We start from the raw sequence: 27,947 nt of genomic DNA, 5'->3' as shown, positions 1-27,947 counted from the left end.
ATACAAGACCACTGATAATCTCCCTCGATCTGGGGCTCCACGCAATATCTCACCCCGTGGGGTCAAAATAATCACAAGAACGGTGAGCAAAAATCCCAGAACCACACGGGGGGACCTAGTGAATGACCTGCAGAGAGCTGGGACCAAAGTAACAAAGTCTACCATCAGTAACACACTACGCCGCCAGGGACTCAAATCCTGCAGTGCAAGACATGTCCCCCTGCTTAAGCCAGTACATGTCCAGGCCCATCTGAAGTTTGCTAGAGTGCATTTGGATGATCCAGAAGAGGATTGGGAGAATGTCATATGGTCAGATGAAACCAAAATATAACTTTTTGGTAAAAACTCAACTCGTCGTGTTTGGAGGACAAAGAATGCTGAGTTGCATCCAAAGAACACCATACCTACTGTGAAGCATGGGGGTGGAAACATCATGCTTTGGGGCTGTTTTTCTGCAAAGGGACCAGGACGATTGATCCGTGTAAAGGAAAGAATGAATGGGGCCATGTATCGGAGATTTTGAGTGAAAACCTCCTTCCATCAGCAAGGGCATTGAAGATGAAACGTGGCTGGGTCTTTCAGCATGGCAATGATCCCAAACACACTGCCCGGGCAACGAAGGAGTGGCTTCGTAAGAAGCATTTCAAGGTCCTGGAGTGGCCTAGCCAGTCTCCAGATCTCAACCCCATAGAAAATCTTTGGAGGGAGTTGAAAGTCTGTGTTGCCCAGCGACAGCCCCAAAACATCACTGCTCTAGAGGAGATCTGCATGGAGGAATGGGCCAAAATACCAGCAACAGTGTGTGAAAACCTTGTGAAGACTTACAGAAAATGTTTGACCTGTGTCATTGCTAACAAAGGGTATATAACAAAGTATTGAGAAACTTTTGTTATTGATCAAATACTTATTTTCCACCATCATTTGCAAATAAATTCATTAAAAATCCTACAATGTGATTTTCTGGATTTTTTTTCTCATTTTGTCTGTCATAGTTGACGTGTACCTATGATGAAAATTACAGGCCTCTCTCATCTTTTTAAGTGGATGAACTTGCACAATTGGTGGCGGACTAAATACTTTTTCCCCCCACTGTACATGATGTAAAGTGTACAGAATGAATGAATACAACCATTCATGATCATGTGATAAAGCACTAAGGAAATTATACTATGATTAAGTAAGTCTTTTAAGTGGGAGAACTTGCACAATTGGTGGCTGACTAAATACTTTTTTCCCCCACTGTATGTGTGTTTTTCTGCGTTATTTGTAATTTATTTTGTACATAATGTTTCTGCCATCGTCTCTTATAACCAAAAAGAGCTTCTGGATATCAGGACATCGATTACTCACCTCGTATTGGACGAAGATTTTTTCTTCAACGAGGCGGCCGCGAAGGATATCCTACAGACACCCGAGAAGGCCCAAATCCCCGTCATTCGTATGAGGAAGAGACAGAGATATCGTGGACGTAGGTCGGGGTGCCTTGTAAGGATCCAACGGCGAGCGAGTAAACTGCCTCTCCCATCAATCCTATTAGCCAATCTTCAATCATTTGAGAATAAATGGGATGACCTAAGATTACGGTTATCCTACCAACGGGACATTAAAAACTGTAATATCTTATGTTTCACCGAGTCGTGGCTGAACGACGACATGGACAACATACAGCTATCGGGCTATACGCTACATCGGCAGGATAGAACAGCTGACTCCGGTAAGACAAGGGGTGGCGGTCTGTGTATATTTGTAAACAACAGCTGGTGCACAAAATCAAATACTAAGGAAGTCTCGAGGTTTTGCTCGCCTGAGATAGAGTATCTTATGATAAGCTGTAGACCACACTATTTACCAAGAGAGTTTTCATCTATATTTTTCATAGCTGTACCACCACAAACCAATGCTGGCATTAAGATTGCACTGAATGAGCTGTATAAGGCCATAAGTCAACAGGAAAACGCTCATCCAAAGGCAGCGCTCCTAGTGGCAGGGGACTTTAATGCAGGGAAACTTAAATCTGTTCTACCTCATTTCTACCAGCATGTTAAATGTGCAACCAGAGGGAAAAAAACTCTACACCACCTTTACTCCACACACAGAGACGCATACAAAGCTCTCCCTCGCCCTCCATTTGGCAAATCTGACCATAACTCTATCCTCCTGATTCCTGCTTATAAGCAAAAACTAAAGCAGGAAGCACCAGTGACTCGGTTAATAAAGAAGTGGTCAGATGACGCAGATGCTAAGCTACAGGACTGTTTTGCTAGCACAGACTGGAACATGTTCCGGGATTCTTCAGATAGCATTGAGGAGTACACCACATCAGTCACTGGCTTCATCAATAAGTGCATCGATGATGTCGTTATTCATTGACTACAGCTCAGCATTCAACACCATAGTGCCCTCAAAGCTCATCACTAAGCTAAGGATCCTGGGACTAAACACCTCCCTCTGCAACTGGATCCTGGACTTCCTGACGGGCCGCCCCCAGGTGGTAAGGGTATGTAACAACACATCTGCCACACTGATCCTCAACACAGGGGCCCCTCAGGGGTGTGTGCTCAGTCCCCTCCTGTACTCCCTGTTCACCCATGACTGCATGGCCAGGCACGACTCTAACACCATCATTAAGTTTGCCGACGACACAACAGTGGTAGGCCTGATCACCGACAACGATGAGACAGCCTATAGGGAGGAGGTCAGAGACCTGGCCGTGTGGTGCCAGGATAACAACCTCTCCCTCAATGTGACCAAGACAAAGGAGATGATTGTGGACTACAGGAAAAAAAAGAGGACTGAGCACGCCCCCATTCTCATCGACGGGCTGTAGTGGAACAGGTTGAGAGCTTCAAGTTCCTTGGTGTCCACATCACCAACGAACTATCATGGTCCAAACACACCAAGACAGTCGTGAAGAGGGCACAACAAAGCCTATTCCCCCTCAGGAGACTGAAAAGATTTGGCATGGGTCCTCAGATCCTCAAAGAATTCTACAGCTGCACCATCGAGAGCATCCTGACTGGTTGCATCACCGCCTGGTATGGCAACTGCTTGGCCTCCGACCGCAAGGCACTATAGAGGGTAGTGCGTACGGCCCAGTATATCACTGGGGCCAAGCTTCCTGCCATCCAGGACCTCTATACCAGGCGGTGTCAGAGGAAGGCCCTCAAAATTGTCAAAGACTCCAGCCACCCTAGTCATAGACTGTTCTCTCTGCTACCGCACGGCAAGCGGTACCGGAGTGCCAAGTCTAGGTCCAAAAGACTTCTCAACAGCTTCTACCCCCAAGCCATAAGACTCCTGAACAGCTAATCATGGCTACCCAGACTATTTGCACTGCCCCCCACCCCCACCCCCACCCCCCATCTTTTTACGCTGCTGCTACTCTGTTAATTATTTATGCATAGTCACTTTAACTCTACCCACATGTACATATTACTTCAACTACCTCAACTAGCCGGTGCCCCCGCACATTGACTCTGCACCGGTACCCCCCTGTATATATAGCCTCCCTACTGTTCTTTTATTTTACTTCTGCTCTTTTTTTCTCAACACTTTTTTGTTGTTGTTTTATTTTACTTTTTTTGTTAAAAATAAATGCACTGTTGGTTAAGGGCTGTAAGTAAGCATTTCACTGTAATGTCTGCACCTGTTGTATTTGGTGCATGTGGCCAATAACATTTGATTTGATTTGATTTGATTGGGTTATCGGGTCAACAGTTATAAAACGCCAGTTCCCATTAAGCACTGTTGACGAGACAGTATCCATATTTGAAAGGCCTTAAGTGAGTTGACGACTCACTTAATTTGTTGGTCGAATCTGAGGACCTCTCTTCTTCTAGACAAAACCACTTCTGATAAGTATGTTGAATGTCCAGTGGGAAATAAATTGTGAACCAATAAGTCTGAAATAACCTCTGTATAACCTCTCATCTCAAAAAGGGACTGAATGTGGAGTTTTCGAAACCCACACAAGCACAATTAAACTGGGCACTTGGTATGACCCTATACCTAACGTTTTGTCTCCCTAAGAGTTTCAAACTGTTCTTTATCTAACCTCTCTTTCAAATGAGCATACCAGCTAATTTCAGCATTTCTCAGTAATGTCTCACTTTCAAATTAACATATTGCTGAACTATTTTTCTGATTGGGGCCATATCATACAATTTACAGTTTCATACTTGTGTATAGTTCATTGTATAGACAATTGTTGAAAATATAACCTATACAGGGTTATGCAGAAGGCATCATCAGGCAAGTAAGAATGTTGGTTACCTAATTTGATTCCAGTGTGACTAGGAGACATTGAGCTCAGACCAGACTTTCTTGGGGCAAACACGCACCGTATGGAGCCGTACGATGGAGCCTGTACAATCAGGTCCTTGTCAGGATTTCAAGCTCTGATTTGAATGCCAGCCACTAAATGATTACTGCACCCATCTCATCACAACCTTAGTTATCCATCCAAACCCCTACATGCCTAATCGCCTCTATCGATGTTCTCCAATTGGATGTGGTGAACCGCTCTAATTAATGATTGGACACAGTGACCTCAGAGGCATGGCAGGGTGATTGTGTGCATGCAGAGACAGGCGTACATAAGGGGTGCATTCCAGATACACATTTTCTGAGCAGTTTTCGGCATAGACCCTTAAATCATGTTTATGTGGTTCCTGAGCTGTTGCACTTCTACTGTCATTGTACTGATAATCTGCACAGACCTGCATAAAACCTGTGGACCTGGAACGCACCCAAGGTCAACAGGGGCTTGACTGAGGTTACACTATGTCCACATTGATTTCATCATGTACTACATTGTACTACACTAAAACCAAAACTATTATAAAGCACCATGATGAATTTGAGTTTGTACAGAAATGCTCCTCATCCATAGGACTCATTTGTCAGGGAGGGGTTTAAGCTTCCTCCCCGGGGTTGCAACAATGAGGGCAAGCATGTTTGTTCTTCAAGCCAAAGCAGTGGAAGATGTGAACAGAGCTGCTTTGTGTAGCAGAGCTAATGGAGAAGACACCAGTTGAGTGTCAGCCCCCTCACCCACTAATTCTACAGTGAAGTAACATGAATTCCTATTTGATGCCTAATAAAGGGCCAAAACTTTTTTTTAAAGCCTGTTATTACAGTGCATTCCAGGCGCTCAGTCCTCCCAAAATACACAGCCTGCCCCAGGGCCCACAATGACCGGCTACCACGTGGTGGAGAGGGAGGGGGGTGCAGGCTGAAGTCTGTGGCCCTCTGACTCTCTCTCTCTTCTAATGAGGATGTTAGGATACTATGTCCATCCAAACAAACAAATCCATAAAGTTCCAAAGGTTACAGTATCATCAGCACATTCTCAATCTCAGATGCTGCTCAACCCGTTTTCTGTTTATTTGACAGAAGGCTCCTGTCACATCTTCGCATACAGCATATGGCTTTGGTTGACTTTGGATGCCAATTGAAGCCATTCAACAAACGATAGTGCAAAGAAAATCTAGAAAGCTCACAGACAAACACACTTTTCATTTCACCCTGAAGGAAAGGAACTAGGTAATTTGTGAAGGTTATGGTTCAAAGGCTTTGATTTTAAAACAGGGATCAGAAAATGATCTAACTTAATTAAGCAGCTTTTTATTTTCCCCATCAGTTAAAACATTTCTCCTTCCATTAAAAAACACCCCGCGGTCAGCTAGTTGAATGGACCTTGTGTCTCAGTGGGCAGTTTAACTAAAAATAAATGCATATTGCATACATATCTCTCCATTTTTAAAATCCCTTGGGGAAATCATTTGTCAATCCCATGATAGCAAGTATACAGCTGTATAGCCTGGCTCAAAACAAACCGTCCTCCTCTCTTCCTGGTCTTGTATCAGCCAGGCTAATACAGCTGTATATAATTGTATTCAAAATAGTGTCTTCAAATATATTGATACCTGAAATAGAAAAAGGAAGTCATTATTACCTTTCAAAATGATTTAATGATATATTAAAAGTAATTGAAGCTTTCTTTGGAGGATTTAGACTAGCCATGGACTGTAGGCCTAGATAGAGAACTCTCCTCTTGACTGAGAGAGGAGGCAGATAGACAAGACGGTCAGCCCAGGTTACACTGAGGACAGAGAGCTTGTGGACCTTTATAGGGACAAGAGAGACACATACAGTATTTAAGAGGAACTAAATTAATTCTCACATAACATCACTTGTGGCTTGAGAAAGGTTGAAATTACACTTCTGGACCAAAATAGTTTTTTTTTAGAATATTTTTTATCCACAGGATCACATGTATGTTCATTTCTCTACCATAAACTGCCTTCAACGTCGTTTTAGAGAATTTAGCAGTACGTCCAACCGGCCTCACAACCGCAGACCATGTGTAACCACGCCAGCCCCTCCACATCCGGCTTCTTCACCTGCGGGATCGTCTGAAGGGGGGGATTTGGGCCTGGCTGGCAAGTGGGTGGGCATATGCTCTCCAAGGCCCACCTATGGCTGCACCCCTGATTGGCTGGGCCTGGCTCCCCAGTGGGTGGGCCTGGTTGGCAAGTGGGTGGGCCTATGCTCTCCAAGGCCCACCTATGGCTGCACCCCTGCCAAGTCATGTGAAATCCATAGATTAGGGCCTAATGAATTGATTTCAACTGACTGATATCCTTATATGAACTGTAACTGTGTTGCATGTTGCGTTAATATATTTTTGTTCAGTATATATTAGTACAATTTGATCATAGCAAGACCATATGTTGAAATACAGTAAAAAGTAATCAAATGTACACATTTACAATGAGATAAGTTTGAGCCTTGGTTCTGACACACAACCATAAAATAGCATGTATTTTTTAAAGGGATGAATATTGATACAATCTTGAGGCTTTTGAAAATGTTATAAATATGTCAAACATTCAAAGTATTCAGTACATCCATAACACAATAAAAAAACATGGCTAGGCTACATTACATGGGCTACTTGTGAAATATACATTGAAATAAACATTTTGTTTTCGTCTATGCATACATTATTATTTGCATTAAAATGGTGAGGATAATCTTTAAATGTCTGATCTGTTTTAAGATTGGATTTCATGTAAAAAGTTTTATTTCAAAATAATTATTTCAATTTATAGGCCATTTTCGTCAGAGGCCTAAGTAGGCTAAATCATACCGCGAAACTTCTTTGCACATACTTGGAAGTTGGATGTAAATGAATAATGAGTGAATAAATATAAATGCAACTCTCTATATGGACCAATTAGGCTATTATTGGATTTCACAATGCACTCATTTGATTTAATTAAAACATTACAGAATTGTTTTATTGTACAAAACTCAACTTCACGGCTCTCATTTTTATGCATCTTTCTTTGACTCCATTCAAAGCATCAGGGCTAGTGTATATCAGTAGGCCCATGCAGCCTTTTCTTCAACAATAGCCTCTTTCAAACAACATCCTCTTCCCAACAACATTCTGGGAAATTATTTCCTATTTTAAACAGAACACTTGCTATGTCTTATTTAAAGTCTATTTCCAGTGTCGGCTATAAGATTAAAGCATAAATTAATATTTGTCCCACATAGTACACTGTAATTAATCATGTTGTTTTCATGCTTTCTTATTGGCAGCCAGTTACCTGTAAATTACTGTACAAAATGTACAGTATGTTACCGTAAATTCCAAAGCAACTTTGGTTTAACAGTACATTCCTGTAGTACATTATTGTAAAGTTTACAGTAATGTACTGTTAAACCAAAGTTGCTTGGTGCCTGAGAAAACTGGACCCGCAGCTTTTACATATATTGGCATCCTTGAAAAAGTTATGTCAGTTGCTGTGATAACTACACAGCAAATTTGCGGGTGTTAAAATCTCGGTGTTGAGGTAAAAAGTGTTGTGAGTGTTATATCTGAGTGTTGATTCTAGTGGGGTTAACACCAGTGGGATTGAAATTGAAACCACCTGCAGTGAATAAATGAAGTTACTTGAATCAGAGTGGAATCAACATCGTGTGATGTTGTTGTTACTCAGCTGTGTTGAGTTAATTTCCGTGAACTCTTTCAGAGTGAAAAATACATGGGAGGGGCCTCATTATCACGCATGCTTTGTTGCAGGTTGCTTTTTAGAATAGTTTGTTCAAATTGTTGGATATCCTAACTCTGGCTGGATTTCAATAGGAATGAAATAACACTTTGAAAGCCAGCATAATGTGACTTGCTAATGTGGCCTGTACTGGGCACAGACTTCAATTCAATGTATATTCCACTTTGGTTCAATATAATTTCAAAAAAAGTAATCTATATGTATTGACATAAATAATTACATTTTTATGATAAAATATTCACTTAGTCACTCACTTGGTGAAGGCTACAAGACTGAAAGCCATCGAATTCAACAATCATTTCTCTGTCACTAACAAACACTCAGCAAAAAATTCACCCTGGGAAATAAATATGCAAAAATGTCTTTACACCCTAAAGTGTTAAAACAACACCCCAAAACGAGTTACTGTAACACCACAGGTGTTAATTCGCGAACACTGAGAAAGTTTAACAGCCTTAGCTCTTATAAAGTGTTAATTTATGTCGGAATTTCCAACACTCATTGTGCTAGGGACCCAACACTTTTGGGGTATTGGTTTATCAACACTTTGAAAAGTGTAAGTTTAACACTAGGCTATTTAAGAAGGTTACATATGATTTCTAAGAAAGTGATACATTTAACACTGTGGGTGTTACAATTCAGATCACAGGCTCAAGTCTTTGTTCCCCACGCAAGTATGGCATATATGCATGGCTTGGCCTGCAACATGGGAGAGGCCAGGGGTTGGTAAAAGGTCCCATACGTGGCACTGTGCCGCTGTGCGCAATCCAACCAGAGGTCTCATAGTTGATTAACTATGTATTTCAGTTAATTCAACAGCAATGGCAGGCACACTGCCCCAAATATCATATATTCTGTTCTTCCTGAACAAATCCTGCAGTCACGTGAACTTCCATGGAAAGAGAAACTCAAGTATGGCGTCGCATCGAAAGGTGACGCAGGAGCAGAAGAGCAGCTCCTTGAGTGTCTTGCGCAGCTCCTGGCTCCTATAGGCGTAGATGAGCGGGTCGATGAGTGAGTTACAGATGATGAGGATGAGGTAGAGGTTGAAGTAGCTGAAGAAGCAGGTGCAGAAGGGGCTAGTGGGGCAGGTTAGAATGAGAATGAGGTGGAGGAAGAAGGGTCCCCAGCAGAGGATGAAGACCCCGAGCAGGATGGTGAGCGTGATGGCGCCCTTCATGCTCGTGCCCTGGCGGCGAGACTTGTAGATGGCCATGATGCGCCGCGAGTGCACGTGCGCCAGGATGAACATGTGCATGTAGAGCACGGCGGTGAAGACAAGCGTGATGCAGAAGAAGGTGACGAGGCACACAATGACGGCGGTGTGCGAGTGGTAGACGATGAAAAGTATGCTGGCGGTGATGCTGGTCAGCCACACCATCGCGATGATGGTCACTGCGCGCTGCGTGGTCATGATGCTGTGGTAACGCAGCGCGTAAAAGATGGTGATGTATCGATCCGCGGCGATGGTGCACAGGAAGGACAGCGACGACACCACGGAGCTGCAGTTCATGATGTCGATGACGTTGTCCAGGTGCCGCAGCATTTCCGGTGTGACCACTAGCAGCCCGTGTTCGGTGAGCAACATGACTATGGTCTCCACCACGTTGGCGACGCTGACCAGCATGTCGGAGACGGCCAGGCAGCATATGAAGTAGTACATGGGCGAGTGCAGGTTGCGGTTCTTGATGATGGCCAGCACCACTAAGATGTTCTCCACCAGACTAATAAGGCCCAGCGTCAGGAACAGCTCCTGTGGGATGCGGAGCGAGCAGCTAGTAGAGTTCTGCTCCCTGGTGCTGGTGTTGTTGGTGGTGATGTTCTGGCTGTACATGGTGAGGGTGCTCAGCTCCATGTGGTGGTGCATGATGAAGTTATGTTGGGACGTGTTGTCTGCTGCTCTCTGCTGTAGTAGGCTACTGCTACACAGTGGGTCGGCGCCGGGAACAATACTTGACCTTCACCACAGCGCAAAGTTTGGCTGAATGAGGGGGAAAGAAAACGCCTTAAAATATTTTCTTTGTGGTCTCTGTAGTGTAACAGAATTAACTAGTTATTCTATAGACATCATATCCTATTAAATTGGGCTGTGACCTCATGTAAAAAGAGCACATCATGTGTGTGGTGAAGGTAGTTTAGCTCACGTTTATGTCGCAACCCTGAAATTGGACTGAAGTTTTCCCACAAACGGAGGTCTCCAGAACGAACTTAAACACAGAGTGAAGAACCCAGATGCTCACAGTGGAGAATCATCCATGTGAAATCGTCTCTTTCTCAAGTAACTGTTTAGCTTCACAGGTTTATCCAACTTTCTTTTGGTGATGCACATAGCCCATGTATGGTATATCCAGGTGATGAGAATCCTAGTCTGAGTCAGAATACAGCTCCTTGGTGCTGGATCGCATGCGAGAAAATCCTCTACCATTTGGACGTCCAAGTAGGCTCCAAGCAATCCTAATGTGTGAACTGAAGCCTATCCAGCTGAGCTCTCAGGCACACAATCTGACAGTGTGTTCTTAAAAGGGTCCACCGCCTCTCTAACTCCTCCTTTCTCATAGCGAAAGCCAACCGCATGATTCTCAGACTGACACAAACTAATGAACGCGTGATTCCGCATGGAAATATTTAACAAGATTAGGGAGTAAAATGGATGGAGAGAGTGTAGTATGGATGTACTAACTCATCTCCTGAGCAGAGCATAATAATAATGTATTAAGTAATTCAAAGACATAGTTGAGAACATGTTCCCCAGCACTAAAATATAATTTACCGCGCGTAGTGTGTGGAGTGGGCAAGACAAAATATTTAAGTGCCTTTGAGCACGTATGGTGGTAGGTGCCAAGCGCACCGATTTGAGTGTGTCTAGAGCTGCAAGGCTGCTGGGTTTTTCATGCTCAACAGTTTCCCGTGTGTATCAAGAATGGTCCACCACCCAAAGGACATCCAGCCAACTTGACACAACTGTGGGAATAAGCATTGGAGTCAACATGGGCCAGTATCCCTGTGGAACGCTTTCGACACCTTGTGGAGTCCATGCCCCTACGAATTGAGGCTGTTCTGATGGCAAAAGGGGGTGCAACTCAATATTAGGAAAGGGGTTCTTAATGGCAACCGACAACAATTATGAGTTAATTTTAAAAAACGACACGCTGCGCGCATTCCCCTTGCCTTGATCTGTATTTGGATGGGAACTTTACGCACAGTGCGCAATTGTAAATGCATTCATGATTATGGATCAAACTGTTGCAGTCTTTTTCTTCTTTGATATAATTGCAAAATATATTTGTAATTACAATAAAGGTTTAAGAATAAATCTTGTAAAGGCACGCAAACAATATGTTTGTTCTCTGCCAGATCAGCGGTAACGCGCGCTATTACCCAAAACAAATGGGAGCGGATTTAGATAGTTAAAACCGACTGAATGGGTTTGTCCATTATGCATGAGGGTTTTGTTGTGACCTAGTTGCAGCAGAGCCACTTGGCATTTTGACAGGTTTTGTGTGTGAATGTGTGTGGGGGACTACCTGTCCTGCGTACCGAGCCGATTATGACAGATGGGCGGGCTCTTTTCTCCGCTGCAATGAATCGGAGTTATTTTCATTACAATATCTATTTGATTAAATGTTTTTATACCGTGTAGTAGCGCAAGCAAGAAAGCGTCTTCAAACTTCAGAAACCCCTTCGCAACACTACAAGCAGAGCCTCAGGTTAATGATGACGCAAGAAGCTGTCCTTCAGGGTACACACAGATGACAGTAGCCTGCCTACACATGGACAAATTGAGTTCGCGTGTTGAGCCTAATCCCAGCCACCCAATAACAATACACAGTGATCCATTCAGGATGGAGTTCGGACTCATGAAGCAACATCACTTTAAACCAAACCTAAACCATAACAAAATGAAATATATCATTTAGTTCACAATGTTCACAAAATATGTCCAAAACAAGATATATTTGTTAAAACTTGTGACAGCTGAGAAGTGAATACTCCCCCCTGGAAGAAACCACATAAAGAGTTCTGAACAAAGTGACAAGTGTTATGGCTCCAGCCTTTGAAACAACCTTTCTCAGTGCTTGCATAACCAGCCTCTTCCTCTAGCGATTTCATGGGAGATATAACACACACAAACTGCAGTTTGTGCAAAAGGCAGCACTCTCTCCCCTGTGGAGAGCAGCAGTGTCAACTGTAAGCAGCCAGACTGTCCATAGTTAGAGTGTGATAGTGGGAGATAAGGAGAATCCTCCATTCACTCAGGGCCAGACACAGATCTGTATCAGCCTCTAGCTGAGGAGCACCACTCCTATCTGGGACTACACCTTCAGACCTGACCACACGGACTCAACATCTTGGCCTATCAAACACACTCTGCAAAAGGGGCATCCAACTGCCATATGTGTGTCTGGACTGTCACTGTCTGTCAAAGAGAGAGACATGAGGGGTTGGACAGGGTAGCGGTGGGGAGGGCTTGTGATAACAACTGGACAGACCCAATAGGACAGATGATGTGATGTGGTGACTATGCCACAAGAGAACAGGGGTCCTTCAAAAGTACAAAAGTGCCTGACTGAACAACTGCCTGGCCTAGACGGTCATAAGTACTCTAAACTTCTTCCTACCCGGTACAACGGAAGAGGATGAGCCCACACTCTGAGTTCACGTTCCTTCCTTCTAGGGAGTTTTTCCTTGCCACTATGTCTTTGGGTTCTAGGGTTACTGTAAAGCACTTTGTGACAAATGTTGCCATAAAAAGGGCTATATACTGTAAATAAATGATTGACGATTGATACTTTAATGTCAATAAAATGTACAGCTCTTTCCACAAGCAATATACAGTACACTTCAATGTATAGAGTATTTGACCTTGACTTAAACTATAAATACTTTACATAAAGCCTGCCAGGTCAGTTTCTATTTCCTACAGACACACATATATAAATGTGTTATGTTACCTACTATACTATCACTTCCATTGTGAGAGGAGCATCTGGAGAACCTGTCAAGCAAACAACATAAAGCAGATAACACATGGAAAATACACTATAGATGTGTATCTGCAGGTCTATGACATCCTGGTTGGTCAGAGTAAGGAAGTCAAGTGAGGTTTGTGAACTCAGCGTCTGTTACTGCTGCGTTACCTCCAACATACAGCCAGGCTCAGCGTCTGTTACTGCTGCGTTACCTCCACCATACAGCCAGGCTCAGCGTCTGTTACTGCTGCGTTACCTCCACCATACAGCCAGGCTCAGCGTCTGTTACTGCTGCGTTACCTCCACCATACAGCCAGGCTCAGCGTCTGTTACTGCTGCGTTACCTCCACCATACAGCCAGGCTCAGCGTCTGTTACTGCTGCGTTACCTCCACCATACAGCCAGGCTCAGCGTCTGTTACTGCTGCGTTACCTCCACCATACAGCCAGGCTCAGCGTCTGTTACTGCTGCGTTACCTCCACCATACAGCCAGGCTCAGCGTCTGTTACTGCTGCGTTACCTCCACCATACAGCCAGGCTCAGCGTCTGTTACTGCTGCGTTACCTCCACCATACAGCCAGGCTCAGCGTCTGTTACTGCTGCGTTACCTCCACCATACAGCCAGGCTCAGCGTCTGTTACTGCTGCGTTACCTCCACCATACAGCCAGGCTCAGGAAACAGGAGAGGGAATAATATGGAGGAAATGGGCTGCTGATAGGTGTGTTCTTGTGTGCTAAGCGGAACACACATGCATGTACACAAACACACATGCATGCCCACATGCATGTACACACAAATGCACATGTGTATGAGTGGTTGTGTAAGAGGATACATCCATTTTTGTCTAAATTGACTGCTGTGAAAATGTTTAAATATCTTGTGTTTATAATGAAGATAAGTGACACTGCAATTATGACCATCTTATGTCACAAAGTCCACACAGTGCAAATGCCTCTGTAGGCAGCACACAGAACATTACACTACCACTTTAGACATCACTAAGGTCAGGGCCAGTACACACTGTCCCTGTAAGTAACATTACCGCAACAAAGCATTTATACAGTGACCAGAGACTCATCAAACACAGCACAAGACTGTCATGAGAAGGCACAAACACATTTCTGCCTGGTGTCATGTTGAAGCTGATGCAATATATAATTAGTAATGCTGCTTTCCCTCCACCATCACAAGTTAGTTGTTTTCTTGGGGCCCTACGGAACATAAAGGTTAAGAATCCTTAGTTGATCCTTGGCTTGGCTATACTGTACAGTATGTATGTTAACCCCAGTTCAACCTCAGTACACTGTTAAAGGTCTATTACAAGTTCTGATCAATGCTCCTGCTGTTTCGTAGGGTGTTTCTTAGAACAATGTCTCACAACCCAATATAGTTATTTTACAGTGGCCTTGAAGTAACCATGTAATAGTACATCCCAGCAGGCAAAACTGTACCAGCTTTAATTTTATAATTATAAACACTTACAATCAGGGGTGGAGTTGGAAGAAGTCTGGGAACTCATCACTGTAAAATCTTCTGAAGAACCTTTGTCTTGCCCCAAAGGGAGATTTACAGTTGAAGTCGGAAGTTTACATACACTTAGGTTGGAGTCATTAAAACTGGTTTTTCAACCACTCAACAAATTTCTTGTTAACAAACTATAGTTTTGGCAAGTCGTTTAGGACATCTACTTTGTGCATGACACAAGTAATTTTTCCAACAATTCCAGTGGGTCAGAAGTTTACATACACTAAGTTGACTGTGCCTTTAAACAGCTTGGAAAATTCCAGAAAATGATGTCATGGCTTTAGAAGCTTCTGATAGGCTAATTGACATCATTTGAGTCAATTGGAGGTGTACCTGTGGATGTATTTCAAGGCCTACCTTCAAACTCAGTGCCTCTTTGCTTGACATCATGGGAAAATCAAAAGAAATCAGCCAAGACCTCAGAAAAAAATTTGTAGACCTCCACAAGTATGGTTCATCCAAAAGGGGGTACTTGCAAGCCGAAGAACACCATCCCAACGTGAAGCACGGGGTGGCAGCATCATGCTGTGGGGGTGCTTTGCTGCAGGAGGGACTGGTGCACTTCACAAAATAGATGGCATCATGAGGAAGGAATATTATGTGGATATATTGAAGCAACATCTCAAGACATCAGTCAGGAAGTTAAAGCTTGGTCGCAAATGGGTCTTCCAAATGGACAATGACCCCAAGCATACTTCCAAAGTTGTGGCAAAATGGCTTAAGGACAACAAAGTAAAGGTATTGGAGTGGCCATCACAAAGCCCTGACCTCAATCCTATAGAAAATTTGAGGGCAGAACTGAAAAAGTGTGTGCGAGCAAGGAGGCCTACAAACTTGACTCAGTTACACCAGCTCTGTCAGGAGGAATGGGCCAAAATTCATCCAACTTATTGTGGGAAGCTTGTGGAAGGCTATCCTAAACGTTTAACCCAAGTTAAAAAATTTAAAGGCAATGTGTATGTAAACTTCTGACCCACTGGGAATGTGATGAAAGAAATAAAAGCTGAAATAAATCATTCTCTCTACTATTATTCTGACATTTCACATTCTTAAAATAAAGTGGTGATCCTAACTGACCTAAAACAGGGAATTCTTATTAGGATTAAATCTCAGGAATTGTGAAAAACTGAGTTTAAATGTATTTGGCTAAGGTGTATGTAAACTTCCAACTTCAACTGTATCTTACAAGTTATAGATATACGTCTCTAGTAGTCCCATCCTCCTCTGAGCCCGAGTCTCACACAGAGCTGGGAATATACTTCATATCACAGTGAACATTATGGACAACGTTGCTCGTGGGGACATGTCTTAGCAGGGAAGGGGGTAGACCTCACATGAACACCCCTCGTGACCCAGGCACTGGAGTAGCTCCAGGTAAATTCTGGAACAAGGCCCTCGTTTGAACAGCAGTCTACCAACTCCACCCACAGCATTACACCATGTGGTTCTATTAAAAAACAGTACAGAGTGGATGCATGTGTGTTGTTGATGTGGGTGTCTTTCAAGCTAGTATGGTTTTTGAGTGTGTGTGTGTGTGTGTGTGTGTGTGAGCTGCAGTGTATCCTTTGACTCTGCTCTCCTTTATACATCCTCTGATAGGAAACGGCATTTCTGGACTATTTCAAGGGAATGAAAACTAGACAATTATGCAAATGAGTATCATGGGATGGTCTCTTCCTTTTTGCCAGATGGTCTTTCAAGGACAATAACTTGGACTCTTTAAACTCCCGGGCAACATCTCACTTATCAAATTACTTGGAAGAATCAGCGACATACAATCAAAAGATTGGGGTTGGAGTAAATAAAACATCAAAAGTACTATGGAGACAGAACGTTTGGTTGAAAATAATAGAGAATATTCCCCCCAAATGGGGAGCGCAGCCAGCTAAAGAGGATACGTGGCATATTGAATTCATGAGACATTACTGAATACAACACACCCCATTTCAACACAGATAGCCTTGTAATTTCCAGACTGATTACCACTATCCGTGCAGCGAACATTTATGATCAGGCGGCTTGCGAGGCTAAGACACAGAATGAACTGCAAAAAAAACATACTTTTACACCCATATTCCCCTGGAAAGAGCGAGATGAATTATGAAATTGAATATATTTAATATGTTTTTACTTAAGTCAATATTGAACCATATGCACAGCAGGTTTATTGTCTTTACATTAGCTTGTGTAATAAATGATTTCTAAGCAGAGTATTTACAGTAGTGGGTTGGATATCATGCAATCACTTCCTGATATTAACAGATGACTAGGGCCAGGAGTTTTTCCTACCAACGTGACCTCATTGGGAACAACTTTGGGCCCTAGTCAATAAATAGCCCAGAATTGATTTCAGGTCAGGTCAAATGACCTCTTTATAGAGAATCGCAACAGAAAAATTTCCTGATCAGTTTTAATTTTATCCTCAAAATCTAATTGAATTTAAAATGATGAACGGGGTTAATTGGGAGTCGTAGAAAAAATTAAAGTTATGACTAATATTAAAAATGGAACAAGACGTTAAGAAAGTCAATTTGTTCCACTCATAAGATGAATTACTGTATAATTCTGACTTTTATCAGACGTTTATTAACCTTTAACCTGACTCTCATCAACCCATATGGCAGTAGACGTTCGGTTGCTAAAACAACACCATAGGGTTTTATTCAATCATAAATTATTCCACTTCAGATATACTGTAGCAGTAGGGCATCATTATCCTTCTGATGAAACACAATATTCATTTTTTTGATAAGCAATGTTCCTTTAAAAAAAGGATGAACAACTGATGAATGCAGCCTCCTGATCTTCTAGATCAGTAAGATCAACTGTCCTGAGGAAAGAGAATGGGACAAAAGGAGGAAGGACAGAGGGCTGATGGACTGACTGACTATGACAGGAGGAAGAGGTGATACTACTGTGCCTATATCAGAAAGGGGGAGTTTGTTTTATGTTTGGGTCATATAGATGACCTGCCATTTCTTTCTTTAAGGTTACATTATATCCTTCTCATCTGTTATTGCTACCCTCACTGTATCTATTCCCTCACTCATTCACTCTCCATCCTACTACCTCTCTGCTGTATTCCATCTCCATTCATCTTAAATCAACCTTTTATTTTCTTCTATCCATTCCCATCTCTAGGTACCCCTCCCTCAAGTCTCACTCCACCTCTCTCTCTGTCCTCCTCCTCATTTCTCAGTCCCACTCCCCCTCGTCTCTGTCAGGGTTGTCATCTCTAGGTGGCTCCTGAAACTGGATGTTGGCCAGCATGTCCCTCATGGCCACCATCAGACGATTTACTTCCTGGTTCAGCTCCCGACCCGCTTGAGCTACTTCCAGGTCATCCTGCGGCATCGGCTCACCCTGCAGAGACAGTGACTAGAGAGTGAGCAGTAATTCTAATCATCACTGAACATGACAATACGGAAGTGTGTGTGTGCATTCGGAAAGTATTCAGACCCCTATACTTTTTCCACATTTTGTGACGTTACATCCTTATTCTAAAATGGATTAAATAATTTTCCCCCCTCATCAATCTACACACAATACCCCATAATGACAAAGCAAAAACAGTTGTATTTTTTTTTGTTGCAAATATATATTTTTTTTAACCCGGAAATATCACATTTACATAAGTATTCTTCCCCTTTACTCAGTACATTATTGGAGCACCTTTGGCAGTGATTACAGCCTCGAGTCTTCTTGGGTATGACGCTACAAGCTTCGCACACCTGTATTTGGGGAGTTTCTCCCATTCTTCTCTGCAAATCCTCTCAAGCTCTGTCAGGTTGGATGGGGAGTGTTGCTGCACAGCTATATTCAGGTTTCTCCAGAGATGTTCGATCGGGCTCAAGTCCGGCTCTGGCTGGGCCACTCAAGGACATTCAGAGACTTGTCCCGAAGCAACTTCTGCGTTGTCTTGGCTGTGTGCTTAGGGTCATTGTCCTGTTGGAAGGTGAAACTTCTCCCCAGTCTGAGCGCTCTGGAGCAGATTTTCATCAAGGATCTCTCTGTACTTTGCTCCGTTCATCTTTCCCTCGATCCTGACTAGTCTCCCAGTCCCTGCCGCTGAAAAACATCCCCACAGCATGATGCTGCCACCACCATGCTTCACCGTAGGGATGGTGCTAGGTTTCCTCCAGACGTGACGCTTGGCATTCAGGCCAAAGAGTTCAATCTTGGTTTCATCAGACCAGAGAATCTTGTTTCTCATGATCTGAGAGTCTTTAGGTGCCTTTTGGCCAGCTCCAAGCGGGCTGTCATGTGCCTTTTACTGAGGAGTGGCTTCCGTCTGGCCTGATTGGTGGAGTGCTGCAGAGATTGTTGTCCTTCTGGAAGGTTCTCCCATCTCCACAGAGGTGGACATCGGGTTCTTGGTCACCTCCCTGACCAAGGCCCTTCTCCCCCGATTGCTCGGTTTGGCCGGGTGGCCAGCTCTAGGAAGAGGCTTGGTGGTTCTAAACTTATTCCATTTAAGAATGATGGAGGCCACTGTGTTCTTGGGGACCTTCAATGCTGCAGACATTATTCGGTACCCTTCCCCAGATCTTGACACAATCCTGTCTCGGAGCTCTACGGACAATTCCTTTGACCTCATGGCTTGGTTTTTGCTCTGACAACTGTGGGATGTTATATAGACAGGCGTGTGCCTTTCCTAATCATGTCCAATCAATTGAATTTACCACAGGTGGACTCCAATGAAGTTGTAGAAACATCTCAAGGATAATCAATGGAAACAGGATGCGCCTGAGCCCATTTCGATTCTCATAACAAAAGGGTCTGAAATACTTATGTAAATAAGGTATCTGTTTTTTATTTTGTATACATTTGCTAAAATCTCGAAAAACCTTTTTTCGCTTTGTCAATATGGGGTATAGTGTGTAGATTGATGAGGAAAAACATGTATTTAATCCATTTTAGAATAAGGCTGTAACGTAACAAAATGTGGAAAAAGTCAAGGGGTCTGAATAGGGTGTGTTGCTTAAATTCACCAGGAAAAGCACAATGGCATCTCTTAAGAACACCACATTATTCTCTCCTGTCTCTCTCAGGTTCAAAATGTTTCAAACGTTGCACTAAGGTATCACGTATAAACAAATTCATTTAAAGAGACAAACAGGAGCTTTGTACGAACCTAGGTGACATTCAGTATGTCAGTGTTTTGAGTCTAGGTGTTTTGGGATTATCACGCAGAAAATCCATTTAGTTGATTGATTTAATTTCCAACACGCAGGTCCTCTGTGATCAAGGGCTGACTTCATTTTCCGCACCTAAATTGTAATTTCAGACCTCTTGGATAACACTGTAGCTATTCTAACAGTGCAATAAAACAACTGCAAGCAGACGGCATCTCTTCCTCCTCCTCCTAAACTGTCTCTTTCTTATCCTAATTGCATCTCTTCCTCTTCCTAATCAGATCAGTCTCAAGATGGTTTAAAACTAGCTGCATAAAGAAAGGGTGGTCCCTCTTGGTTAAAACATTGGGTATATGTGTTTCTGTTTGTCAGTGGGTGTTTCTGGAACTTGCATGGTCAGTTGTGGCACCGGAGGACCTTTGGACACTGGAGCACCCAGGTCGGTGGTCCACATTAGTGATTATCTTTACACTTAGCCACATGTCCTCTAATCACTAGCATGGATAGCTACACTCTGAACTAGCATGGGCATTGGAGAGTGAGTATAATGGGCCATGCTTTGCTTCCTCCACATCACGTTGCATCCCACTGCACAAGGTTACATGGCAACCCAGTGCCAGTCAGTCTAGGACACTTGATCAAATATAAAAATCCCTCCCGCACATGTATGCTGTACATTTATGTTTTGATCAAGTGGATCAAAACATAAATGAATGACAAATGAATGCAAATGAATGCTCTGAAGTAGGTCAACATGACGAGAGACAATGTGGTGTGTGTGTGGGTAGATATAGGCTATCCTCTGGTTGCTGGTGCCAGGCTGCTGAGTGCTTATCCTCTTCAGGTGTATTTCACCCTGTGTGACACTGCCCACTCTTTACCTCCTCTCCACTCTGCCTGAGGAGCAGGCGGTAATGGGGCGGACAGTACATGCACTCCTTGTTGTTTGCTATGGACAACACTGAGTCAGAGAGGAATCAAGACTCTCTCTTGAAATGCAACAGTTTTCTGTTCTGCTTCAACAGGACTCAAGTAACGCACCATTAAAAACAGTGCATCAAAAGAGGTTATGTTAGCCAATCCATAGCAGTAAACTGTTGTTTCAAATCAAGCTAGACCAAACAAAACACAGAGTCAATCAAGTGTTCTTGTACCAAAAGCCAAGTTTGCCTCATCATCCTGTTTCCACTATATGTGCTGTATCAAATGATAAAGCCAAACTTTGTTAGGCCTCCGATGCCTCGTCACAAAGTGTTGGTTGTAGATAGTGATCAGATTGTGTTATCTGACATCAGATAGAGGTCAGTCAGACACTACATAACATCGTCAATGGGTCAACATTGCTCGGATGTCTCCAAAACGCGCCAGCAAACACTATTTCAAGAGCATGTTCTTCATGGGCCATATTTGTTAGTTCCAACAAAGGACCAAGTTTTTCTGTGGCAAAGTTACGCTACTGTAGACTTAATGTTGTTAAGCTGCTGTAGATCTAGTGTAGGAAGCCACTCCGAAGCACTTTCTCAGGCTTGGCCACAGAGCTAATAGGCATGAAATGAGTCGTATGGTTAATCCATTCAGAACCTCGAGAGGGTTAGGGAATATCTATCCAAACTCCAGCTAATCTATGTTCCCTTCCATCCTGTCAGAACCCTTCGAGCCAACAGTAGCCCAGGATCTCTCCATTAGCTCAGCACTCCCCAGAAATGTAAACAGAAATGTTTTAAGATTATTACTATGATGTCTCATCCCGCTGACCGCGGCCTTGCAACAAAGTGGGCTAGTGTATGTCAGGAATCTGGGAGCTTTGAGGAGGAGACAGACCAGGTTCTCTGACTCTCGGTACACTTTATGAATGTTTTCATTGTCTGCTGCAGCAACGTGCCAATTGAAGCAGCCTGTGATCCTTATAATCTTCCGTGTGTGGGGAGGTCATATGCCTCAACAGCTGATGTTCCCCATTGGTCACCCATTTGGAAAGGCACGGTGGAGATGCTAGCTATATTATCATTATGAGGTTGTGTTTCACATGTCATCTTATTCAAGGTCCCTGCTCTATGTTAAAACACACACACAATAACACACATTAGTGAGTTTATGAGGACATTAACAGGAGCTGGACCATTGGGGACAGAGGACAATCAGTCATGTTGTTCTATGAACCAGAGGACTTTTTCTTAGATTTGCCACACTTGGGGTATGCAGCTCTGTCCTCAGGGACCACAGTGTCTGCTGATGTCCTCTTCTTCCTCTGGTACTTCTTTGTCAAATCCACATCCATTAATGTCACTGATTGTAATCAGAGTTTTCCAGACTTAAAGGAAAGAACACAAGCCATCTGCCTGACACTGCAGCTCCTGAGGACCATGGTTGCATATCCCTAGTCTACTGTAGCTCACCCTTGGTCTAGCTCACTCACTTACCTGCAGGTTGAAGTTTGGCAACAGAGAGCGGAAGAACAGCGACAGGGTGCTCTCATTGGAGGCTCCCACACTCTGCCTGCAAACACAGAGACAAGGGAGAAAGCTAACAAGATAACACAAGCATGCAATACGATTCTCACACTCTTCTGCTGATAAGGATTCTCCCATGACCATAAATTATATTAACCATCATATACAGTGAGGTCCATGTTTTGCTCTGTACTCCAGCACTTTGGAATGTGTACATAGTCCACGCATTTTAGAGAACCAAAAGTATATGTGTATTAAAGTAGTCAAAAGTTTAATATTTGGTCCCATATTCAGAGCATGCAACAACTACATCAAGCTTGTGACACTACAAACTTGTTGGATGCATTTGCAGTTAGTTTTGGTTGTGTTTCAGATTATGTGTGCCCAATAGAAATGAATGGTAAATAATGTATTATTAACCATTCCAAAAATGTGTCACTGTCCAAGTACTTTTGGACCTCACTGTATATCATGATAAGTAGGTCCAATAGTTTTTCTAAACCCTAAGAATGCTCTGCTTTTATGTTGTGGTTATAGATCCATATTGTAACCAGTAACCCCCCACCTATTAATAAAAATCATTACTTCAACCACTTATACACCCCCAGTTCTTTATCTTTATCAATCAAAACACTTATCCGTGGCCATGTTTGTAAAGCATGTGAGGAACAAGCAACCATCAGGCAGAAATAGTAGGTCTGTTCTCAGACATGGGTGTGCTGTCATTCTACGTAGTTCTCACCAGAGATCACCAGAGCAGGGTACAGTATCTTGACTAGGGGTCAATTTGTCATGTTTTTCGTTGTCACCGTATTTGCCTCTCTGATGGTTTGATGCCTCCCTACCATCCACCACTGACTCTGCTGTTTAACAGCTATCACAAGACGGGAGGAAAGAGGCCTCACTCAGGAGCCAACAACACTCCTGTAACCACATGCTATTTCAGAGAAACTGATGACAGCGAGAGGGGAGAAGAGATATCGAAGAGAGGGATAGGTGGGAGGGAGAGAGAGAGAGAAAGAAGGGAGGCAGAAACAGAAGGGTGTGTCAGGGATAGACCACCGAGAGGAGAGATGGAAATTGGTGAAATCAAGGCTATTCTTTGTGCCAAACTTACATCAATGGCTTTTGCCACTGTTGGCAAAGACAAAAAGAGTGTCCACACTCCTGAATATTACAAATGGATCACCACCATTCCCTTATACCGTACTCTAATCTAATATACCTTCCTTAGAGATCCTCAATGGAGTCAGTGGACAGTGGGCCAATCAGTCTTATGTGGACTGAAACAAACCCAGCTTTATTGGTGCTGATTAGGAAAACACAAGCAGACACTGTCCTTCTGACTCTTGGTTTTCTGTCCAGAGGCACAAACAGGATTGCTGATCCAAGTAGACCTATAGAGAAGAACCTAGCGATCTGAAGGAGCCACACTCTATTACTAGCTATATATGATATACTGTATGTTTATATTTTGTGTACTATGTGAAAACCTGCACTGGTACATATTACCTTACCTTGTACAAGATATGTATAATGACACAAGTTAGGACATGTTTGGAGGGTATCCCTTACCTCTCAGGCCGGGTGTATGAGGTCACTGAGTCCAGCGGGGGGAGAGGATCGAACCCCATCACCGGCTGAGTGGTCACCTCCTGGGAGAGAACACCCACAATTCACCATTACAGTAAACATATTTTGAAGGCCTATCCTCACTAACACTCTGTCACTGATGTCATTGTCATGCATCCAAAACATCAACGTTGATCTTGTTTGTGTTATGAGGACCACTCGATGAGGAGTTCCAATCAATATACCTGATTGGGTTCTTCATGGAACCAATAAGTCAGCCGTATGCCAGTGGTTAATTCCCTCTTAACTAGAGGACTCTATTCTCAGCATAATTTGGCATGCTCTGTACTGTAGCGGTTGTTTACGTGTATGCTACTCTCCTGCAAACCACATTTACTCTGTGGGATGTTTCATGTTATACACATACAGTGGGGAAAAAAAGTATTTAGTCAGCCACCAATTGTGCAAGTTCTCCCACTTAAAAAGATGAGAGAGGCCTGTAATTTTCATCATAGGTACACGTCAAATATGACAGACAAAATGAGAAAATAAAATCAAGAAAATCACATTGTAGGATTTTTAATGAATTTATTTGCAAATTATGGTGGAAAATAAGTATTTGGTCACCTACAAACAAGCAAGATTTCTGGCTCTCACAGACCTGTAACTTCTTCTTTAAGAGGCTCCTCTGTCCTCCACTCGTTACCTGTATTAATGGCACCGGTTTGAACTTGTTATCAGTATAAAAGACACCTGTCCACAACCTCAAACAGTCACACTCCAAACTCCACTATAGCCAAGACCAAAGAGCTGTCAAAGGACACCAGAAACAAAATTGTAGACCTGCACCAGGCTGGGAAGACTGAATCTGCAATAGGTAAGCAGCTTGGTTTGAAGAAATCAACTGTGGGAGCAATTATTAGGAAATGGAAGACATACAAGACCACTGATAATCTCCCTCGATCTGGGGCTCCACGCAAGATCTCACCCCGTGGGGTCAAAATGATCACAAGAACGGTGAGAAAAATCCCAGAACCACACGGGGGGACCTAGTGAATGACCTGCAGAGAGCTGGGACCAAAGTAACAAAGCCTACCATCAGTAACACACTACGCTGCCAGGGACTCAAATCCTGCAGTGCCAGACGTGTCCCCCTGCTTAAGCCAGTACATGTCCAGGCCCGTCTGAAGTTTGCTAGAGTGCATTTGGATGATCCAGAAGAGGTTTGGGAGAATATCATATGGTCAGATGAAACCAAAATATAACGTTTTGGTAAAAACTCAACTCGTTGTGTTTGGAGGACAAAGAATGCTGAGTTGCATCCAAAGAACACCATACCTACTGTGAAGCATGGGGGTAGAAACATCATGCTTTGGGGCTGTTTTTCTGCAAAGGGACCAGGACGACTGATCCGTGTAAAGGAAAGAATGAATGGGGCCATGTATCGTGAGATTTTGAGTGAAAACCTCCTTCCATCAGCAAGGGCATTGAAGATGAAACGTGGCTGGGTCTTTCAGCATGACAATGATCCCAAACACACTGCCCGGGCAACGAAGGAGTGGCTTCGTAAGAAGCATTTCAAGGTCCTGGAGTGGCCTAGCCAGTCTCCAGATCTCAACCCCATAGAAAATCTTTGGAGGGAGTTGAAAGTCCGTGTTGCCCAGCGACAGCCCCAAAACATCACTGCTCTAGAGGAGATCTGCATGGAGGAATGGGCCAAAATACCAGCAACAGTGTGTGAAAACCTTGTGAAGACTTACAGAAAACGTTTGACCTGTGTCATTGCCAACAAAGGGTAAATAACAAAGTATTGAGAAACTTTTGTTATTGACCAAATACTTATTTTCCACCATAATTTGCAAATAAATTCATTAAAAATCCTACAGTGTGATTTTCTGGAATTTTTTTCTCATTTTGTCTGTCATAGTTGACGTGTACCTACGATGAAAATTAAAGGCCTCTCTCATCTTTTTAAGTGGGAGAACTTGCACAATTGGTGGCTGACTAAATACTTTTTTTCCCCACTGTACATGATGTAAGTGTACAGAATGAATGAATACAACCATTCATGATCATGTGATAAAGCACTAAGGAAATTATACTATGATTAGGTAAGTCACTCTATTCGCCTATATACTGTGTGCTACTATTGACCAGGGTAATGGCTGGTCAGAAGTAATGCAATGTAAAGGGGACAGGGCTACATGAGGCACAGACATAATCATAGAGTAAGCCTGGTTGTCAAATCCGTTTCTCATTTAACAAACGACAAACAGCATGACAATGAAAGAGTGGGCTAAATCAGAAACAGAACTGGTGACCAGGGTATAGTAGCGTGGCTGTTGCCGGAGTCTCTCACCAGCGGTAGAGTGGAGGTGGCCTCTTTGATCTCAGACAGGATGACGTGGCGATGGATGTTCAGGGGGGCACTCTGGTACCTCTGCTTCCTCCTAGGGGGGTGGAGGTGACAGGAGGGGAAACCAAAGTCAGAGACACATATGCCAATATGCCACATTTCATGAGGCTCCTTTGAATTCTTCCTGACATCAAAATGTTACATTGCTTTATTTCATCTAAAAGTGTTGCCTCAACACTTATGAAACAATAACTTTTGTAGATTTGTCGTAGACGTATGGCTGGTTTCTCAGACCTTGATTAAGCCTTTTCCTAGACTAAAAAGCACGTTCGAAGGAGATTCTCCATTGAAGCATGCTATTTCATCTAAGGAATAGGGGTAATCTGCTAGTCGAACACCAAACTCTTCATTGAGACAATGCTGAAACATCAATCCATGGGCAAGTCAGTGCCACATTTTCATTTGCACAGAATTCAGCCGGCTATGGTGTGAAATAGACGTATAAGTGCAGTCTTTATATTAATACTTTGGTGTGATTCACGAGGACCTTTTCCCTCCTATGATAAAATAACTGTTACAAAATATTTACTGTGTATGAAGTTTCAAATGCATCGGTCATTACTATGTGTAATGTGATAGGTATTTTAAACATTACAATTTATTTTACACACAAAAACACATTTGATTAATAAAATATTTAATTAGTTGTCTTCCTCAAATGAAGTGGATGATGACACAATCTTTGCGAGAGGGAGGGAATCGGATTTAATTGGTCCTCAACTCGCAGCTCAGACACTTCATTCAGGATCAATGTAGTTAGCCCTGAGTTAGCCTGCCTCGGAGCAGGTTAGATCTGAAGGATTCATTGCCATAGAAATGTACCTGGCTAAAAGGTGAGCCACATTTGTGGTACTGGTTATACCGAGTTGAACTCAGATCAAAGTTACCTCGCCAACTCCTCAAACCACATTTGTAGTATACGGCTCAGGACTTCTGACAGTGAGGAAACAACAAGCCATGAACATTAGGCCTCCTGGAGCACAGAGAGCACTCTATGTCCCCTCTCTATGTGCCCTGTCTATGTCCCCTCTCTATGTGCCCTGTCTATGTGCCCTGTCTATGTGCCCTGTCTATGTGCCCTCTCTATGTCCCCTCTCTATGTCCCCTCTCTATGTCCCCTCTCTATGTCCCCTCTCTATGTCCCCTCTCTATGTCCCCTCTCTCTGCTCCACTTGTGAGGGGTCAGTCAGATGACTCTGTAGCTCAGTTGGTAGAGCAGTCAGATGGTCTCGTGTAGCTCAGTTGGTAGAGCATGGCGTTTGCAACGCCAGGGTTGTGGGTTCGATTCCCACGGGGGGCCAGTATGAAAATGTATGCACTCACTAACTGTAAGTCGCTCTGGATAAGAGCGTCTGCTAAATGACTAAAATGTAAAAATGTAAATGATTAACATGGGGTTAACAGACACAGTACAAACACCGACCCTAACCTCGGCAGCCTGAGGTGAGAGTGGGAAAGGGAGAAATCGATTGAGAGACATGTTAAGCAGGATGAAAGAGAGAGGGGGGAAAATAAAGGGATATGAGGGGTGAGAGAAGGAAAAGGAGAGACGACGTGGGAGAGGGTTAAGCAGGGATGAGAGAGGGGAAAGGAGAGATGACGTGAGAGAGGGTTAAGCAGAGATGAGAGAGGGGAAAGGAGAGATGACGTGGGAGAGGGTTAAACAGAGAGGGGAAAGGAGAGACGACGTGGGAGAGGGTTAAGCAGAGATGAGAGAGGGGAAAGGAGAGACGACGTGGGAGAGGGTTAAGCAGGGATGAGAGAGGGGAAAGGAGAGACGACGTGGGAGAGGGTT

The 27,947-nt window shown here is 43.3% G+C and overlaps 2 protein-coding genes across 2 annotated transcripts in view; both read right to left on the bottom strand.

The window, feature by feature from the left end:
• Positions 1–6,701: 6,701 nt before the first annotated feature.
• Positions 6,702–10,706, bottom strand: LOC121548250 (melanocyte-stimulating hormone receptor-like). The gene has a single exon (XM_045214733.1). The coding sequence runs from the start codon at positions 9,949–9,951 to the stop codon at positions 8,965–8,967; it is 987 nt and encodes a 328-aa protein (XP_045070668.1). The 5' UTR covers positions 9,952–10,706; the 3' UTR covers positions 6,702–8,964.
• Positions 10,707–16,677: 5,971 nt separating this feature from the next.
• The window catches only part of LOC121558023 (transcription factor 25-like), a 33,021-nt gene continuing 21,751 nt past the window's right edge, over positions 16,678–27,947 (bottom strand). The window contains exons 15-18 of the mRNA XM_045214729.1: positions 26,096–26,186; positions 23,740–23,819; positions 22,135–22,210; positions 16,678–17,942 (exon numbers count right to left, since the gene is read on the bottom strand). Of these exons, the coding sequence (XP_045070664.1) occupies positions 17,775–17,942; positions 22,135–22,210; positions 23,740–23,819; positions 26,096–26,186 (415 nt within the window). The 3' untranslated portion in view covers positions 16,678–17,774. The remainder of the gene's footprint in view (positions 17,943–22,134; positions 22,211–23,739; positions 23,820–26,095; positions 26,187–27,947) is intronic.

Source organism: Coregonus clupeaformis, unplaced genomic scaffold (genome assembly GCF_020615455.1).
Source record: "Coregonus clupeaformis isolate EN_2021a unplaced genomic scaffold, ASM2061545v1 scaf0302, whole genome shotgun sequence".
Taxonomy (NCBI): Eukaryota; Metazoa; Chordata; class Actinopteri; order Salmoniformes; family Salmonidae; genus Coregonus; species Coregonus clupeaformis.
This window is presented reverse-complemented; position numbering and strand designations above follow the sequence as displayed.

Bases quoted from the DNA above. Each gene is read 5' to 3' on its own strand.
- LOC121548250 (XM_045214733.1), bottom strand. From the start codon at position 9,951: ATGCACCACCACATGGAGCTGAGCACCCTCACCATGTACAGCCAGAAC.